Source organism: Herpailurus yagouaroundi, unplaced genomic scaffold (genome assembly GCF_014898765.1).
Source record: "Herpailurus yagouaroundi ecotype Mexico unplaced genomic scaffold, PumYag 164, whole genome shotgun sequence".
NCBI classification, from domain to species: Eukaryota; Metazoa; Chordata; class Mammalia; order Carnivora; family Felidae; genus Herpailurus; species Herpailurus yagouaroundi.
Genome location: NW_024412405.1, coordinates 90,162 through 110,447, shown reverse-complemented (window position 1 = coordinate 110,447; position 20,286 = coordinate 90,162). Strand labels below are relative to the sequence as shown.

Sequence of the window (20,286 nt, the reverse complement as noted above, 5' to 3'; positions counted from 1 at the left end):
CTAACTTACTGTTTTTCTCTAGTTTCCAGTTTTATGATGTGATAAACAGCATTGCAAAAATAGATTCTTTGGCTCAATGTTTGGGAAACTCTAGGTTACTCAAAATTTAATAGGTTTTTCTATTTCAGAATATGTTGGTGTCTTGAGTTTTCATTATGAGCTGCAGCATTTCCCAAACCTTATTGAACCTTCTTCTCACGAAAGATTTTACAGGGCAGGAATTCCAGAGAACTTAGGAAAATACTGTTCAAGTGACTTCTTTGGACCTTAAAGCAAAAACCTTTGGTTGCTTTTAACCACTCCCAGTGCGGGAGGTTTGTCTGGCCCCAAAAGAGACCTTGCAGTGTGGTGGGGCACAGGACCCAGGGCCAGAGGTTATGTTCTGGCTCATGTCTCCCACCTGTGTCCCTGTGGGAGCACCTTCAGCTGGCTGGGTGAGAAGGGCAGGAAGATCCATTTAGGAAGGTGTCAAGGTACTCGAAGGTGGTATAACCATTCTGGATGGTTACTGTGATGTACCAGATTGTTTTTGATGTTGGCACATGGATGAATACTCATCTTAGATCTAGAAAGTCCGTACTTTCACTGTACCCACTAATTGTTTTCTCTTTCTTCCCATTCTTTCTGCTCTCAACTCCCTGTCTTTTCTTCTCTCACAGAAAGTATGCCGAGGCCTTGGATTATCACCGTCAGGCACTGGTGTTAATTCCTCAGAACGCGTCTACCTATTCTGCCATAGGGTATATCCATAGTCTGATGGGCAACTTTGAAAATGCTGTTGACTATTTCCACACAGTATGTCTAGTTAACATTTACCACTTTTTTTTTTTTTTTGAGAAGATCTTTTCTAGCCAACATTGTATTTACCATTTTAAAATTCTTCAGACGACTTTGTGGTTTCTTCTTTCCTTTCCAGAGAAAAGCATGTGTGTGTGATACTCATCAAATTAGAGACAAATGTGAGACTTAGGTCCTAAGTGTGCAGTCAGACATACATGTGTGCATGAGGTTTGTGGGCCTCATCTGAGCTGGGCATCACGTCTGGGCAAGAGAAAAGAAATTCTGGTGTCTCTGTTTAGGACTTATAGTTAAAGTCCTAAAGTCCTTGGATCACTTTTTTTTTTTTTTTTAATTTTTTTTTTTTTTAACGTTTTATTTATTTTTGAGACAGGGAGAGACAGAGTATGAACAGGGGAGGGTCAGAGAGAGGGAGACACAGAATCTGAAACAGGCTCCAGGCTCTGAGCTGTCAGCACAGAGCCCGGCGTGGGGCTCGAACTCACAGACCGAGAGATCATGACCTGAGCCGAAGTCGGCTGCTTAACCGACTGAGCCACCCAGGCGCCCCACCTTGGATCACTTTAGTTGGTGAACAAAACATCTGTGTCATCACAAGGAAAGAATCTCACGTCATACTTCACTAGACCTAAGACACCATCAGTAAGCAGGTTGGGTGCCCCGCCCCCCAACACACAGACAAACCTTTAAACTTTACACAATTCTTTCCAATCTCTCAGTTTTTTGGTACTTAGAAAAAGCACTCTTTTGGGGCACTCTTTTTGGGCATATTAGGACATAGGTTTTTTTTCAGAGATGACTCTAGTATCTACATAAAAAAGAAAATATAAGTGAAATAAATACTTAAGATGCTCTATTCTTTACATTCAGAGTTTGGTTCTTTTAAATCACTTTCGTACCAGGCGGTCAGTGTACCTGTTTTCCTGGGGCTGGCACGTATACCCTGCTCTTGAAGGTTTTTCCCAAAGGCGTTGACTATGCAAATCTTACGCTGCCAGAAGGTGTCAACGCAAGGATTTTAGGCAACAGTCTCAGTTCCTGTATTTTTGAGTGTTCACGTGGTTTCAAATCTAGTCTGTACATCACCATGGCTACCCACGCAAAACACCCTCATCACAGCTGTGGCCAGCTGACAGCAGTAGTAAGAAACCACCAGTAGTTTAAAGCATCCCAAGTTCAGAAATGTTAGAATTAAAAAAAAAAAAAAAAAAAGGGGTTGAAATTATTAAAAAAATGGTTTTGGAGAGAAAGATAAAAACAGAAAATGCATAGGGTTGGTTAGAGATTTTCAGATGAGATCAAGTCCTGAAGATGCCATTATGATAACTAGGATAGTGAGCTAGGCAGAAGTGTGGACTGGCAGCTTTTCTGGTTTGTGTGATATTTCAAATGTGTGTATTTGAAGATTCTATAATTTACCTCTCTTCTGTGATGTAATTAATGCAGAAGACTTAGAAGGCTCTATGTGGAGACAAAGTTTTGAAAATCTTTTTGGAAGACTGGGATTTCAAACATAAACAGTGGTGTGATAACCCTACATGTGTCCATCGCCCAACTGCAACAGACATCAACTCATGGCCACTCTTGTAGCCCCCCCCCCACCCCCTCTGATTCCCTGTAGTGTTTTGAATGGAGTCCTGCAGGAATATTTTTAAACGAAAGAGAAGGAAATACATTTTCTTGTAATAACCATGCTGAATCTTTTCTGCAGGCCCTTGGTCTTAGGCGGGATGATACATTTTCTGTTACAATGCTTGGTCATTGCATTGAGATGTACATTGGTGATTCTGAAGCTTACATTGGTAAGATTATAATTAATTACTCTGATTGACATTGCATCCCATTCTTTAGATTGTTGTATATCTCTGTTTAGGTTTCTCAAATCTCATGTAAGGTTTTAAGTTTAACTTTCTAACCATTTAACTATATTATTAAGAAACTCCATTTATTTGTTGGAAAATTCTGTGGGAATTAATGGCTCATTAAGTGTTTGTTCAGTTTATAATTGAGTACTTGGTATATGCAAAATACTATTATGGAGTATGTGTAAAGTGCTGTGATATACAAGAATCAATCTAATTAATTGCAAGGCACCTGGCTGGCTCAATTAGTAGAGTGTGTGACTCTTGATTGCGGGGTTGTGAGTTCAAGCCCCACGTTGGGTGTAGAAATTACTTAAAAATAAAATCTTAAAAAGAAAAAGTGTTAAAACAATCTAAATTGCGTAATGGGAAAAAACCCTAGAGACTTTTTAATTTCCAATAGTTTCTAATTTCTAATAAGTAAATGAAAACACTCTGGCCTTAATACTTTATAATGAGGTTTGTAGCACATTAATAACATTAATTTTTGCATTTCAGTGGACTGTTAAGTTGGCTTACGTTCACACATTACAGTGCTGTGTAATTTTTTAAGTATTTTTTTTGGTAATGATAAGCAAGTGTTAAGATAAATTTGGGTAGAATTGCTGTCCTTGGGCCTTCATTTAGTGACAAACATTGTAAGGTAAAGAGGGTGTAATGAAGTTAAACTCGAGGTCTGGACTTTGGGGTAGGCAAAGATTTCTTTCACAGGACACAAAACCATGAGAGGAAAGCAGTGTTCAAGTAGGCTTCAGTAAAATTAAGAACTTTGTTCATCAAAACACTGTTAACAGAGTGAAAAGGCATGTCATAGACTGAGAGAACTTACAATTTATAGACTGGTCAGAGCTTGTGTCTAGAATACAAAAAATCCTATAAATTGGTGAGAAAAAGTTCAGTCAAAGATAGGTCCAGAATGGGCAAAATACCTGAACAGGAGCCTCACCAAAGAGGCTGTCTGCCAAAGCAAATGAATGTCCGTACTGTCCTTGCATATTATGGAAATGAAATTAAAACCATAACAGGATGTCACTGCACACCTGCAAAATGGCTACAAGTGAAAACACCGCTAGTGCCTAGTGTTGGTAATGACGTATACACCTGGTATGCTTGTATATTATTGGTGGTTGGTGCTCATAGCAGGTAGAACCACTTTGGAAAACTGTTCAACGTATCTGCTAAAGTTAAACAGACCTGTTAAAGCAGTTATCTGTTGCTGCCTAATAAGCTACACCAACCGACAAGGATGTATTACCTGTCTCAGCTCTGTAGGTTGATTGGTGGCTCATTTACTGGTCTCATCGCTAATGCAGCTGTGGTCAGCAGTCACTTGATGGGTTGACGGGCTAAGATGGCCTTATGCACAGATGGGGACCTCAGCCAACCCAGCTGGGCCTCTCATGGGTCTTTCAGACTTCTCCATAGCATGGAGGTCTCAGGGTTCTAACAACAAGAACTAATGCCTCAAGACCTCTTGAAAGCTGGAAGTTTCCTAGAATCACTTCCGTCACATTCTGTTCAGCACAAGTCATGTGATCGAGTGCATTGTCATCAGGGGTGGGGTGTGATTCATTGGGGTGTTAGGGTGCTGACCTACCATGCTGCTCTTAAGCCATAGCAGTTCTCCTCCCAGGTGTGTGCCCAGTGGATCGATGTCTCCGTAAGCCAATGCTTACATGCAGAGTTGTTCACAGCAGCTGTTTGTAACCACACCTAACTAGAAATAACTGGATGTTCATGAGTAGGAGAATGGGGAAGTGAATTGTGGCAAGCATAAGCGGTAGAGTACTACACAGTTAAAGGGACCAACGATGAAGTCACACTGTAACCTAGGTGAATCTCCCAGATTTTGACAAAAAGAATATATACTGATAAATTCCATTTATGTGAAGAGTAGTTAATCATAAGCAAAATTGATCAGTGGTGAGAAAAAAATTAGAGCGGTGATTCCTTCTGGTTTGGGAAGGGGAGGTGTTCACTGGAAAGGGCGTGAGGTGGTTTTCTGGGAACTGGAGGTGTTCTCTTTGTGGTCTGGTGGTGGTCATGTGGGTATATGTGTATGTGAGAACTTGCCCAGCTCTGCACACTTTTTACGGTGTGTATGTTGTGGCTCATTTTTTTAAAGCTAAAACAGAAAGCTTGAGCTCTGGCACCCTAAAGACCCTGAGTTGGTATCTCAACTCTGCCACCAAGCCCTGTGGCTTTGGGTAAGTCTGAGCCTCAGTTTCCTCTTTTGTTTGAGGAGGGTCTTACAACAGGCTTAAATGCAAAATTCTTATAAAGCTAAGGAAGGTCTGGAGGTAGGGTACTGAGTGAGACAGACATTTTGCCTGTCCTCACAAAGATAATGGTCTTACAGAGATTTCCAAGTGTATTAGTCATTACTTACTATTTATATACATTTTTTATTCAGGTATAATTGTCATGTAACATTAGTTTCAGGTGTATACCATAATTCAGAATTTGTACATATTGTGAAATGATCACCACGGTAAGTCTAGTTAACATTCATCACCATACATAGTTAGAAATTATTTTTCTTTTAGTGAGAACTTTTAAAATCTTCTGTCTTAGCACCTTTCAAATGTGCAATACAGTATTTAATCACCGTGCTGTACTGTTTTTCTTTTTAGAAGGCTTGTTTGTCATTATCTGTCAAAACACCTGTTGCTGAAAGCTATTAGTTTGAACTGTATAAAATTATTTTGTGTCAGAAATGATTGAACCTAATACATCTGTTGGAAATCTCTTCTCCATCATTCATAAGATTTTGATGTGTGGAAAGTGTATTTCCCCTCACTGTGTTTCTGTGTGCATAAGGGTGCAACTGCACCGCTGCCAGAATGCCAGTGGGCTGTTCTTGTTTGTAACCTGCAAGGGCAAGTGCCTGCTGTGGCTCCCTTGTGTGTGGGGGCTTTAGGGATGGTGCCGCTGCCACATGGGGCTTGCAGTACATGTGCTTGTCAGTCTCCCAGCAGCCGCCCTTGATAATTGAGAAAAAGAAGAGGAGGAGAGTGATTGGAATTTCTCCTTCTGAGCTGTACTTGTGCTCGTAAAAGTACCATTGGACTTAGGGGTGCCTGGGTGGCTCAGTCCGTTGAGCATCCGATGGCTTCCACTCAGGTCATGGTCTTGCAGTTTGTGGGTTCCAGCCCCTCATTGGGCTCTGTGCTGACAGCTCAGAGCCTGGAACCTGCTTTGGGTTCTGTCTCCTTGTGTGTGCCCCTCCCCTGCTTGTGTTCGTTCTCTCTCTCTCTCTATCTCTCTCTCTCTCTCTCAAAAATAAAAATAAACATTAAGAAATAAAAAAAGTACCATTGGACCTAAACGTTGGAGGTGGTGCTACATACATGGTGATGGAAATGATAGATAATGACGGGGTTTCTTATTTTATTCTCCTTGTGGTATTCCCTTTTAGGAGCAGACATTAAAGACAAATTAAAATGTTATGACTTTGATGTGCATACAATGAAGACACTAAAAAACATTATTTCACCTCCGTGGGATTTCAGGGAATTTGAAGTAGAAAAACAAACTGCAGAAGAAACGGGGCTTGCACCACTGGAAACCTCAAGGAAAACTCCAGATCCCAGACCTTCCTTGGAAGAAACCTTTGAAATTGAAATGAACGAAAGTGACATGATGTTAGAGACATCTATGTCAGACCACAGTAGTTGATTGCAGACAGATCTCCATTCCATTTCGCCTTGGGGGAGGTTGGGGTTTCCTCACACCCTTGTCCTGTCTTCAGAATTTCCCATTTCTTAACACGAATCCAGACTGCACCTCTACATTTAGGAATGGGGGCCTGCCAAAAGAGACTGGACTGCACACCTTTGCAACAGGTGTTTTCTGACCCTGCAAAACAATTATAGGTAGAGGAATAAAGAGGTAAATTGTGTATTATGTCTGTTTTTCCTTTTTCAATAAACTTTCATTTTCAGAATAATTTTAGTCTTATGAAAAAGCTTCAGAGACTGCACAGAGAGCTCCCATAGGACCCCGAGACAGTTTCTCCCTGTCCTCATCTTACGTGACTTTGAAACCTTTGTCATGACAAAGAGGCGCACATTGGTACGCTACAAGTAATGGAACTCTGAGCTGTATTTGGATTTCACCATTTTCCCATTAATGTCCTCTTCCTGCCCTGCATCTTATCCAGGGGCCACACTGCACTTAGCTGTCACATCTCCTTGGGCTCCCCTTGGCTGTGACCATGTGTCAGACTTCTGTGACATTTGAGGAAGGGGATTTGAGGAAGACTGGTCAGATGTCTTGTAGAATGTCCCTCAGTTGGAGTTTGATGTATTTCTCATACTGGACTAGGGTTATTTGTTTTGGGGAAAAAGTACACAGATGGGAATGAAGTATCTTTCTCATCACATGTCAGAGGGTGTATAATATAACATGACTTATCACGGATGGTGTTAATCTTGACCACGTGGTTACAATGATGCCTACCAAGTTTTTCCACTGTAAAGTTACTGTTTTTCCCTGCCTGTAATGTGTGATTTAGAAGCAAATCATGAAGTTCATCCTATCCTCAATAGGACCAAGGTTGTTTTTGTTTTTGTTTGTTTGTTTTTAGGACCAAGGGCTCCACCATCTGGGGGGGGGGGGGTCTATCTGCACATATTTGGAAATCTTCTGTAACAAAAATTTGTGTCTTCTCCCATTTATTCAGCCATTAGTTAAGTATTATCAAAAATCAATATGTATACATATGTATATGTATACATATTTTGTATTTTAAGTTATAATCCTACACAATATTATATTAGGGCTTCATTTTTTTTTTAATTTTTTTTTTTAACATTTATTTATTTTTGAGACAGAGAGAGACAGAGCATGAACAGGGGAGGGGCAGAGAGAGAGGGAGACACAGAATCTGAAACAGGCTCCAGGCTCTGAGCTGTCAGCACAGAGCCCGACGTGGGGCTTGAACTCACAGACTGCGAGATCATGACCTGAGCCGAAGTCAGACGCTCAACCGACCAAGCCACCCAGGCGCCCCAGGGCTTCATTATTTCAACTTTGGCCATTGGGACCTCTTGAGCCTCGCTCCTGTGTCCCTGTGAAATAACCCCATCCATTTTTGTTGTGATTCTTTGTTCTGGTAAAATACACATAACATGAACTATGGGCTTTAGTTAATAATGCATCACTATTGATACAAATGTTGCAGTGCAAGGTGCGGATACAGGTGTGGTGGGGAGCATGTGGGAACTTGTGCTTTTCCATTTTTCTGTAACCTAGTGCTCTAAGAAATTGTGTGCATGTGTGGGTATAGATATGGGTAGGTAGCCATTTTAACCAATTTCAAGTGTACATTTCAGTGGTACTTATTTCCAGTTTTTTTTTCATTCTTGCAAATAAGTTTTGTACCCATTTGGGCAGGAACTCCACACATGTCCTCCCCCCAGCCTTTGGTAACCTCTAATCTACTTTATGTCTGAATTTGCTTATTCTAGACCATATAAGTGGAATCACACAATATTTGTCCTTTCGTGTATGACTTTACCTAGCATATTTTTTTAAATAAAAGTATTTATTTTTGAGAGAGCGCATACAAGCTGGGGAGGGGCAGAGAGCAAAGGGGACAGAGGATCTGAAAACAGGCTGTGTGCTGACAGCAGAGAACCTGATGTGGGGCTTGAACTCACAAAACCTGAGATCATGACCTGAGCCAAAGTCGGATACTTACTAGATGCCCCTATCAAGCATATTTTTAAGGTTCATTCCTGTTGCAGCTTTTACCAGAACTTTATTCCTTTTATGGCTCAATAATATTCCATAATGTACATCACATTGATTTATGGATGGATATGAGTTATTTCCATCTCTTGGCTATTGTGAATAATGCTGTGAGCATGCGTGTGTAAACATCTGAGTCCCTGTTTTCTGTTCCTTTGGGTATTTGCCTAGGAGGGGAATTGGCTCATGTGATAATCCAGTGCTTAACTTTTTATTTTTACATGTTTTTAAATATTTATTTTTGAGAGAGAGACAGAGTGCAAGCAGGGGAGGGGCAGAGAGAGAAGGAGACACAGAATCCAAAGCAGCTCCAGGCTCTGAGCTGTCAGCACAGAGCCTGATGTGGGGCTCAAACTCACAAACTGAGATCATGACCTGAGCCGAAGTCAGATGCTTAACTGACTGAGCCACCCAGGGGCCCCATTCAGTGCTTAACTTTTTGAGGAACTGGGCAACTTTCTACAGCAACTGCCCATTTTACATTCCCGCCCCCAGAGCATGAGGTTCCAATTCCTCTGCACCCTCACTGGGACTTTTATTTTTTGTTGTTACAGTCCACTCCAGTGGGAAGTAGCTGTTTCGTTTGTGTTTCCCTAATAACTAGTGATATTGAGCATCTTATCCTGAATTTCCTGGCCATTTGTATGTCTGTTTTGCAAAACTGTCTATTCAGATCTTATGGCCACTTTGTGTGTGTGTGTGTGTGTGTGTGTGTGTGTGTGTGTGTGTGTGTGTAAGTTTATTTTTGAGAAAGAGAGAACACAAGCAGGGGAGGGGCAGAGAGACAGACACAGAATCCAAAGCAGAATCCACACTCAGCACAGAGCCCAATGTGGGGCTTGAAATCAAACTGTGGGATCATGATCTGAGCCGAAATCAAGAGTCAGATGGTTAACTGACTGAGCCACCCAGGTGCCCCCTTATGCCCACTTTTAAATTGAGCTGTTTCTTTTTGTTGTTGAGCTATAGGAGTCCTGTATTGGTTTTGAATATTAAATCCGTGTCAGATATGTGATTTGCACATATCTTCTCCCATTCTGTGAGTTGTCTTTTCACTCTCTTGATAGTGTCCTTTGATATACAAATTTTTAATTGAATGAAGTCCAATTTATTGTTTCTTTTGTTTATGGTGTTTTTGGTGTCATATTTACAAAACCATTGCCAAATCCAAGGTTATGCAGATTTTCACTAAAGTTTTCTTCTAAGATTTCCATAAATTTATGTCTTTGATCCATTTTGAATTAATTTGTCTAAATGTTGTAAGCTGTGTTCAACTTCATTCTTTGGTGTGTGGATATTCAGTTTTCCCAGCACCATTTCTTAAAGAGACTGTCCTTTCCCCATTGAATAGTGTTGGCATTCATGTCAAAAATCAGTTGATGGTAGGCATATCTGGGTGGCTCAGTTGGTTAAATAAATGTCCAACTCTTGGTTTTGACTCAGGTCTTGATCTCACGGTTTGTGAGTTCGAGCCCCATGTCAGGCTCTGTGCTGACAGCATTGAGCCTGCATGCGATTCTCTCTCCTTTCGGCTTGCTCTCTCTCTCTCTCTCTCTCTCTCTCTCTCTCTCTCAAAATAAATAAACTTAAAAAAAAAAACTTAATTGATGACAAATATGAGAGTTTATTTCTGGGCTCTGGATTCTATTCCATTGGTCCATATGTGTATCCTTAGGCTAGTTCCACACTGTTTTGATTACTATAGCTTTATAAGTAGGCTTTGAAATTAGGGTGTGTGAATCCTCCAACTTCTTCTTTTTCAAGATTGTTTTGGCTGTTGTGGCTTCCTCGAATTACCATATGAATTTAGAATGGTTTTTTCCCCCCATTTCTGAAAAAAGATGGCATTGGGATTTTCATAGAGATTTCATTGAATTTGTGTGTCTTCTTAATATTATATCATCTAATCCATAAACAAAAACTGTCTTTCCATTTAATTATGTCATTTTTGATTTCTTCCAGCAGTGCTTGTAGTTTTCATTGTGCAAGTCTTTTACCTCTTTGGTTAAATTTATTCCCAAGTATTTTATTATTTTTTTGGATGCTATTATAAATGGAATTGTTCTCTTAGTTTCCTTTTTTTGATTGTTCATTCCTAGTGTATAGAGAAACAACTGTTTTTTGTGTGTTGACTTAGTATCCTGAATGTATTTATTAGCTTTAACAGTTTGTGCATGCGTGTATGTATGTGTACATGTAGAGCTTTCTACATAATAGGATCATGTCATCTGCAAATAGAGATAGTTTTACTTCTTTTTTTGAATTTGGATTGTATTTATTTCTTCCCACTTGCATAACTTCTCTGACTCGAACTCCAGTATTACGTTGAATAGATGTGAGAAGCAGGCATCTTTGTCCTGTCCTTGATCGTAGGACAGGCTTGATCCAAGGCTTCAGTCTTTCACCATCAAGGGTAATGCTATTGTAGGTTCTCATCGATGCCCTTCATAGTTTTGGAGGAGTTCTCTTCTATTCCTACTCTATTGAGTGCTTAGTTGTTTCATCAAGAAAGGTTGCAAATTTTGTCAAATGCTTTTTTTTCTTTTTTTTTTTTTAGGTGGATCAATGTGATGATGAGGGGTAATGAGTTCTAGGATTTCAGGGCTGTTGAGGGAAAAACATGACCATAAGGTGGCAGTAGCATATTTTATTTGGGCAAGTGTATTTGAGCGGCTCTTTGGGGGCGATGTGGTAGCAGTGTGACAGGAAGAGGAGGTTAGAGAAGACTGAAGCGCAGTGGCTGTGTGGTCCTTCATAGTCCCAGGGTGTGTCTTGTGTACAGGTTGCAGATGCTGCGTGTAGATTTACCCAGTATGCAAAACAGGCAGGCTCTAGATGGCTAAAGATACGCTTGTTTAAGCTATATTTAAAACAATGATATGTGCGGGGCGCCTGGGTGGCGCAGTCGGTTAAGCGTCCGACTTCAGCCAGGTCACGATCTCGCGGTCCGTGAGTTCGAGCCCCGCATCAGGCTCTGGGCTGATGGCTCAGAGCCTGGAGCCTGTTTCCGATTCTGTGTCTTCCTCTCTCTCTGCCCCTCCCCTGTTCATGCTCTGTCTCTCTCTGTCCCAAAAATAAATAAACGTTGAAAAAAAAATTTTTTTAAACAATGATATGTGTAAAAATTGGACTTGGCATTGTTGGGCTTGAGCTAACCAACCCCATCTGCTGTGAAGAAGTAAACAACATAGGCTTCAATATACAAGGGCCACATCTCTGGTTCACTTATATAACGTCTTGAAGGTTTTTTCCTTCATTATATTAATGTGATAGTTTACAATTTTTTAAACTTGTAAAAAGAAAAAGTGTTTATTTTGAGAGAGAGAGAGAGAGAGAGAGCAAGCAAGCGAGCAGGGGAGAGGCAGTGAGTGAGACAGAATCCCAAGCAGGCTCCACACCATCAGCATTGAGCCCGATACAGGACCCGAACCCATGAACCATAAGATCATGATCTGAGCCCAAATCAAGAGTCATGCTTGACTGACTAAGCCATACAGGTGCCTCCTACGTTGATTGATTTTTGTGTGTTGGACTACCCTTGCAATCCTGAGATAAATCCTGCTTGGTCACATTGTATGATCCTTTTAATAGAATGTTGAATTTAATTTTTTGTTGAGTTTACATATATGCTCATAAGAGATATTTATTGGTCTGTAGTCCTCTTGTAGTGCCCTTGTCTGGCTTTGGTGTTGGGGTACTGCTGGCCTCATAAAATGAGTGAAGTAGTTATTCTCTCTCCTCTTCAGATTTTTGAGAAGAACTAATGTTAATTCTTTAACAATGAAGGCTTTTGGTCCTGGGCCTTTCCATGTTGGGAGGTTTTTGATTACTGATTCAATGTCTTTACTTGCTAATAGCTGTTTCCTCTTGAGTCAGTTTTGGTAGTTGGTATGTTTCCAAGAATTTGTCCATCCAGGTTGTTCACTTTGTTGGTTAACCATGGTGCACGGTATCCTGTTACAATCTTTTTTATTTCTATAAAGTCTGTAATAATATCTCCTCTTCCATTTTATGATTTTAGTAATGTCTTTTTCCCCCCTCAATCTGGTTAAAGGTTTGACAACTTTGTAGCTCTTTTCAAAAAACCAACTTTTGATCTTGTTGACTTCCTCTGTTGTTTTTCTAGTTTATATTTCATTTCCACTCAAATATTTATTATTCCTTCCTTCTGCTAGCTTTGGGTTTAGTTTGCTATTCTTTTTCTATTTCCTTAAGGTGTAGAGTTTTATTACTGAAATAAGATTTTTTAACACATTTACAGCTATAAATTTCCCTCTGAGCACTGTTTTTGCTGCAGCCCCTAAGTGTTACACTGTGTTCTTGTTTTCATTTGTGCTAAGGTATTAGCTAATTTTCCTTGTGATTTCTTCTTTGACTCATTGGTTGTTTAAGAGTGTGTTGTTTAATTTACTACGTTTGTGGGTTTTCCAGTTTTTCCTGTCTTAGGATTTCTAGTTTTATTCCATTGTAGTTGGAAAGAATATTTTGTGTGATTTCAGTCTAAGTGTTTAAGACTTTTCTTGTGGTGTAATTTATGGTCCTTCCTAGAGAATATACCCTGTTCACTGGAGAAGATTGTATTTTCTGCTTTTGTTGGGTGGAGTGGTCTGTGTATGTCTGTTAGGTCTAATTGGTTTATGGTGCTTTTCAAGTCTTCTATTTCCTCATTGATCTTCTGCCTACTTATTCCATTATTGAAAATAAGGTGTTGATGTCTGAAACTATTATTATACAAGTCTATTTCTCCCTTAGTTCTGCCAATGCTTGCTTTATGTATTTTGGGGCTCTCTTATTGGATGCATATATATTTATACTTGTTATAACTTTTGACCCTTTTATCAGTATATAATGTCCTTTTTGTCTCATAACAGTTTGCCAGCCCAGCTCTCTCCATTACTATTTACATGGAGTAATTTTTTCCATCCTTTTACTTTCACCCTTTTGTGTCTAAAGCAGGTTTCCTATAGACAGCATACTAAAGGATATTTTTTTATCCATTCTGGTTTTTAATTGGAGGGTTTGATCTTTTACATTCGAAGTAGTTACTGATAAGGAATTTGTCTTGAGCTGCCATACAGCCATTTGTTTCTGTAAGTGTTACATATTACAAAAATATCAATACTATCAATCTTATAGTTGATTTTGTGTGTGTGATGTGCCATTTTGATACTCTACTATTCTGGGGCTTTTTGTTTTTTTTCCTCATGGCTACTCTGGGGATTACAATATCTGACTTAAATTTATAACAACCTAATTTGAATGATTCCAATTTAGTTTTAGTAGCATACATACACTGTTGTTATACGCCTCCTTCCCTTTCTTCTTCTTATCACAGATTACATCTTTTTTCATTGTTCCCATTAACATTGATTTATAAATACTATTTTATTCATCTGCTTTTTAAATCATATAAGAAAAAAGGAGTTAGAAACCAAAAACCAAAAGTACACTAATACTGGCTTTTATATTTACCTATGTAGTTATCATTACTATTGTTCTTTATTTCTTGATATGATTCCAAATTATTGTGTAGCTTTCTTTCATTTCAGCTTGAAAGGCTCCCTTTGGGATTTCTTAAAAGGGCACTTGTACTAGTCTACCAGTGATAAACTCCCTTAACCTCTGTTTGTTGGGGATGTCTTAATTTCTCCTTCCTTCTTGAGGAATGGTTTAGCCAGAAAAATTTTTGGTTGACAGTGTTTCTCTTTTAAAGCTTTAAATATGTCATATAATAAAGGGATAGGGTTATATGCTTCATTTGTTGTAACCCTTGCAAGCCTTCATCCTGACTTCACCAGGTATATTATCCTATGTTTTTGTGGTTTCTGAGACATTTGTTCAGAGCATTATTAACAAAGTATTGTACAGAAATGAATTTTCCTGGCACCTGAAATGGTTCCTTAAACACCAACTTTTTTTCTTAATCTAACATGTATTCCATATAGTTCTACCTTAAGAAGCTAAGGCAAAAAATAAATAAATAAATAAATTAATTAATTAATTAATTAATTTAAAAAAATGGCTCTCATTTCCTGAGGTCTAACTCCAGGAGGTCTTTAAAGTAAGTTGCCTGGGGGGCTCAGTTGGATAAGCGTCCAACTTCCACTCAGGTCATGGTCTCACAGTTTGTGGGTTTGAGCCCTGCATCAGGCTATGCTGACAGCTCAGAGCCTGGAGCCTGCTTGGGATTCTGTTCTCTCTCTCCCCCTCTCTCTGCCCATCCTCCACTCGTGCTCTGTCTCAAAAATTAACATTGAAAAAAATAAAAATAAGACTGTACATTTGAGGAATTTGAGTGCAGCTATAGATGCTTCCAAGGCCCAGCATCCTAGCTATTGTGTGTTTCAGCTTATGACAGCGAATGTCAGTTTAGTGCAGTCATGCACTTAGGTCATGAGTTACCTGCTGCTCTTCAGACTCAAATAGTGTGGTTCTGAGTTTTCATCTTTCTATTTAATGACTTTTTTAATTTCTTCTCTATCAGGATCACATGTGCCTATTGTTATGCCTCCCCTCTTTAGCTGGGGCTGGAAAATCAAATGACTGAACTTAAAATAGTAATTTTTAAAATAGATAAAAATGTAGGTATTAATACTTTTTTCAAGTTTATTTTGCCTTCCAGATAAAATATTTCTTCCTGTAATTTCTTCATTGATCACATGGTATGTTTTTTTAAGTTTCCGAAAAAGCAAACTCCTGATAAATGAGCCTAATTACCATATTGACAGTGCTTTAAGAAATCAAAGGCAAAATCCAAGCTGTTTTTCAGGTCAGCAGTCTAGTACCAATGTTTAGGCTTCAGAGAGTATCAAAGAAAGGTAATGTGTAATTGTACTGTCAAGTAGTTTTCTATACCACCCAATATTTTACTCTCATAATGATGCATGGTTTACTAAAAAGGCATCCTTCTTGCCAACTTTAAAGTGATCATGCTGTCATTTTCAAAGGGATATGGGAGTGTTATGGTCACCTGCTGCTTTAAACCAGTGCCATTTACCAATTAGATGTGCTCCCAAGTAAAATGTAGCCTTTCCTGTGACAAGCATTCACCCCAGGATCACATTCATGTGTGGCAAAGCAAAGTTACCTACTTTATTCACTCTGACATTTGGAGATTCTTTTCTTTTATTGTCTGTAGTTGTGTGTGTATGTAAAACAATGTAAAAGAAAACGTATATAACAGGCTTGGCAGTATGTAGGAATCTAGACTTTCTTTGTGATGTACTTATTTTTTCATATAAAATCTTAAGCTATTTTGCAAGTGTATTTCATTCACTGTATCTTGAAATTTGTACTATGATTTTTTAATTTACAGAATAATTTCATAGTCATACCTGAATTCTAAAATTGTGTCATTTTTGTGAAACCATTCCTGAGAACCTTATTTGTTAATAACAGGAAGTAAAGAATCCAAGGAGTCTTTAAAAATTGACCATGGTGGCTGTTGGCTAGGGGAAAAAAAAAACATTTGGGCATTTTGCTGTCCAGATTGCAGTACACATACAGCAAACATGTGAGTGCCTGTAGGTGCCACCTACAGGCCTGGACTGGGCACAGAGTTGGATAAAGACATAGTTCCTGCCTAAGTGAAGGCACAGTTCTAGGTTGTTAGGGAATATTCAGCATTGAAACAATGTAGTAACTAGCAAATGGAGGTATGCTTGAATTTCTGGGCATCTTGAATCACTTTGGCTGGGAAGATGTTGGGTTGGGATGAGAAAGACTTCAGGAACGTCCTTCAGGATAGGACATTCCAGGCCGAAGCCATAGCATAAACCGTGGCTTCACTACGGGGGCACAGTATGGACACAGGAATACCACAAAGCATTGCACATGACTTGGGCCTAATGAGAACTCCCTTTCTGAAGACAGCAGTTCTTTTCTCCATTTGACAATTTTGCTTTTTGGCCTAGTATAGATGTGAGTAGGTTTGTGGTATGAGGTTTAGAATCCTTATCTCAATTTAAAAACCTCACCAAAGAGCAAAGATATTTAGATGACTGTGTCAACCTGAAAATAAAGAGCCACAATGAGAGGCAAATGAGTATTTATTTGGGACCAAAGAGTTGCAGTTTCGGGAGCACAGATTCAGGAAAGCAAGGTGGTTTTCATGAGGAAAACAAAGGGAGGTGCAATGACATGATTTAAGGGTGAAATTTTTTTTCTATGGGTGTTTTAACAGGCTAGGCTACTCTGGGTTATATACTGACTGAGTGCTGATTCTGTCTTCAGAAAGTCCACAACCACCAGACTTGTGATCCGGATGTCTGTTCTGCTGACTTTTCAAACAGTTGCTTAAAACAACTGCCGTTTTACCCAGTGCAAAGGTTTTGACCCAGTTCAAAGGTGAGTATGGCAGTTTCTCTCCACTGGCCACTCAGACTCGATTTTAAAATGGCTCCAGTAATGCCAGTTTTTCAGTTGGTTAGTCTGAATAATATCAAGAAATTAGAAAAGTAAAGACCTGCAAATAGATTGAGAGCAGTTTTTTAAAAGTCCAAATATGTGCTCTGTAAAGACTGCTGAAACATTCCAATTTTTCAAATGAATGGTTTTCACGTTTTTCAACATCAGCCCCTTCTGCATCTACCTCCTTTCCGTCTTTTGTATTAAAATATTTTATTTTTTAATTTTTTTGACATTTATTTACTTTTGATAGAGACAGAGCACAAGTCGGGGAGGGGAAGAGAGAGGAGGAGGCACAGAATCCAAAGCAGGCTCCAGGCTCCAAGCTGTCAGCACAGAGCCCAACACAGGGCTCGAACTCACAAACCAGCAGATCAAGACCTGAGCCAAAGTCGGACTCCTAACCGACTGAGTCACCCAGGTGCCCCTGTATTAAACGATTTTAGGTGGCAACCATATTTTCCTTCTTTTTATCACAGGTTATACCATCAGAGCTTTTGATCAGCATACCTAAACTGTCTGTACGGAGTTGATTTGAGACCAAAAAAAAACCAACCAAACAAACAAAAAAAACAAAACCATGGAGCCAGGGTGGGCAACCTTATCATAGGTGTGTTTCTAATAGGATTCCTTTAGATTTATGAAATATTGACAACTGCTCCTTGCCCCCTTCATGGGGTTTTAGAAAACTGCTTTGGAACTGCTTTTTGAGTCTTGGCTCATTTAAAAGTCACATTCCCAGTGTGTTCATTGGTAGCGAGTAGTTTAAGGATAAAGCACTAGAATTAGGCCTGGACTTACCTCCAGTATCTGACAGTGACTCCCTTCATCTCTGTTTGTGCTCAGAAGTTCTTGGGAGAAAGATGCTATGAATGACAAATACAGCCAAGGTAATTAAAAAATAGAAAATATGAAAAAACGTGGCATTTAAAAATGAAGACCTGATGGGGCACACAGGTGGCTCAGTCAACTAAGCATCCACTTCAGCTCATGTCACGATCTCGAGGTTTGTGGGTTCAAGCCCCGCGTTGGGCTCTGTGCTGACAGCTCAGAACCTGGAGCCTGCTTTGGATTCTGTGTCTGCCTCTCTCTCTGCCCCTCCTCCACTCGTGCTCTGTCTCCCTCTCTCAAAAATAAACATCAAAACAAAACTGAAGACCTTCTATACATTCTAATCTGAAGTGCTACTGCCTCTTAAGTTCATAAAAGAAAAATATATGAACGAGAACCTGGCTTGGTTGCTGTCCCATTAATAGCTTCGAACAGTTGTGTAAAAATTGCTGCAAATCCTTCAGGCCCCGTTTTGTGGGTGCCCTGGGTCTGAGCAAGGCACTCGCCCCTAGAATGCGGGCTCAGAGATGAATAAACCCTATTTCTGAGCCGGCCACTTTCTGCTTCCAACTGCGGCGCATTTATTCTCCGTATGGGGAAGACATTTGTGTTGTTTGCCAACCCCTCCATTCTTCTTAAGTGCTGTTCTCTGAAGAAAGGTTCAGATTTCCTTGGAAAATAAAATAGCTGTAAATACTTTGTGAAGCACGTGTATGTAATTGTCAGGAACACTTAGCCAAACGTGCTCTGGTCCCTAATTTCCCGCCGACTGGCTACTGGGAGAGGCCTTTCGACCCCTTGCCGTCCCAGACCTACCCGGGCTGCCAGGGCCCACCTCGGCTTTACGTCCCGCGGCACTACCAGGTTGAGTCCCCTGGGACAGAAGGATGCCATGCTGGACGTGGAGCACCATGGGTCGGGGGAGCGGGGGGAGGGAGAAGGGGCGGTGTCGTCCCAGTTCTCGCGAGGTTTCGCCCTGGGAGGGAGGCAGAGACGGTTCCGCGGCGGGTGCGAGATGCGCTCAGAGAAGGAGGGGGCCGGAGGCCCAGGGGCTGCCGTTGCTGCGCGGGGCCCGAGCGGGAGGGAGAAGCCGTCGGCCGTGGAAGTCCAGTTCCGCCGGGAGTCGCCGCGGCGAGAACCCGAGGCGCCACCAGCCTCGTTCTTCGTTTGCGGGGACGGCATTTGCAAACATCGCGAGGAGAAGAAAACGGTCCTGAGCAAGGTGGGGAAGGGGCGGGACAGATAAGCCTCGCGAGAGGAGGAGGGTCTTCAACAGGAGAGGCGAGGTCGTCCTGCAAACCTCGCGAGAAGAGGGATGCTCTTCAGCTTGGCGGGGGTGGGGCCAATGGTTGGGGTGGTCTCGAGGGGTGGGGCTAAGAAAGGTGGGTGGGCGGAGGCGAGGGGCTGCGGGAACGGGGTTGGGCAGGCAAACCTCGCGAGAAGACGGATGGTCTGAGCGAAGACGGGGCGGGCTCAGGGTTTGGAGTGGTGGGAGGAGGTGATGCCACGCGTGGCGAGTTCTGGGAGCGCGGGTCGGGGCTGGGCCAGCCGCTTCAGCACCGCGGACAGCGGCTGGGGGAGGCGGGGACGACGTGCAGCTGGAACCGTTTCCCGTTCCGCCAAACTCGGCCTTTTCTGGTATGGAAGGAGGAAGAAGAGTGCGTTCAGCCTGTGTTGTTTACGATTGGGGCTGCCACGCTGAGATGCTGGGCCACCGGGAGGCTCTGTCCTCGGCCCGGGCGATGCGAGGGGGCGGCTCGGCGAGGGTCCGGTCCTGTCCAGGGAGGGCGGCGGGAGGATACTGCAGGCAGGGGCAACAAGTGCGCATCGCAGGCGGAGGTCCCTTGGCAGGAAGAACAGGTGCACCGCCGGCTGTTAGAATTGCTGTTGCTCTGCGTGCAGGGAGAATGTAGGCGGAGGTTTTATTTTTCAACTAGGGCATGGACAGTAAGCGTCATGCCAAGAGTTGTCTGGTTTCCTGAAAAGGAGCTGCTTTATGCACCCCTTTTTCTGACCTTACTGATTCCGTTTAGATTAGTCAGCCCTCATTACCCTTTTGACAGCCATGTTCTCCATGCATGTATTTCTTAGCTTTTCCTAAAATGTATGTTTCTGCTGGACTCCTGGTTGAGATCTCCTTCTGAACCAAAACACAGGTGACATTCAAATTATTGAGGCAATGATAGTGAAACAAAACCCACCCAGAGTCCTTTCTACAGGTGGTCATCCGGCGGCTTCCTCCCAGCCTCACCAAGGAGCAGCTGGAAGAGCAGCTACACCCACTGCCGGCACATGATTACTTTGAGTTCTTTACTGCCGATTTCAGGTGAGAAGCTGCTTACCAACATTAAGAAGCTGGGAGGTCTTGTCACTTGATGAGAGATTAAGATTATTATAGATGATGAAAGCTATGTTTTTTTGTTTTTTTGTTTTTTTTTTCAACGTTTATTTATTTTTGGGACAGAGAGAGACAGAGCATGAACGGGGGAGGGGCAGAGAGAGAGGGAGACACAGAATCGGAAACAGGCTCCAGGCTCTGAGCCATCAGCCCAGAGCCTGACGCGGGGCTCGAACTCCCGGACCGCGAGATCGTGACCTGGCTGAAGTCGGACGCTTAACCGACTGCGCCACCCTG

At 41.4% G+C, this 20,286-nt stretch overlaps 2 protein-coding genes across 4 annotated transcripts in view; both read left to right on the top strand.

Annotated features, from left to right (window-relative positions):
* CDC16 (cell division cycle 16) overlaps positions 1-17,044 on the top strand; it is a 57,928-nt gene extending 40,884 nt beyond the window's left edge. For 2 of the 3 annotated variants that reach the window (XM_040486982.1, XM_040486980.1), the window contains 3 exons: positions 660-795; positions 2,510-2,600; positions 6,079-6,566. In XM_040486982.1, coding sequence (XP_040342916.1) covers positions 660-795; positions 2,510-2,600; positions 6,079-6,338 — 487 coding nt within the window. In that variant the 3' untranslated portion in view covers positions 6,339-6,566. Of the gene's footprint in view, positions 1-659; positions 796-2,509; positions 2,601-6,078; positions 6,567-16,646 lie in introns of those variants that run through there. The other variant, XM_040486981.1, reaches the window with a different exon arrangement.
* Positions 17,045-18,639: 1,595 nt separating this feature from the next.
* UPF3A (UPF3A regulator of nonsense mediated mRNA decay) overlaps positions 18,640-20,286 on the top strand; it is a 22,955-nt gene continuing 21,308 nt past the window's right edge. Inside the window, 2 exon segments of the mRNA XM_040486983.1 lie at positions 18,640-18,873; positions 19,871-19,977. Coding sequence (XP_040342917.1) covers positions 18,667-18,873; positions 19,871-19,977 — 314 coding nt within the window. The 5' untranslated portion in view covers positions 18,640-18,666.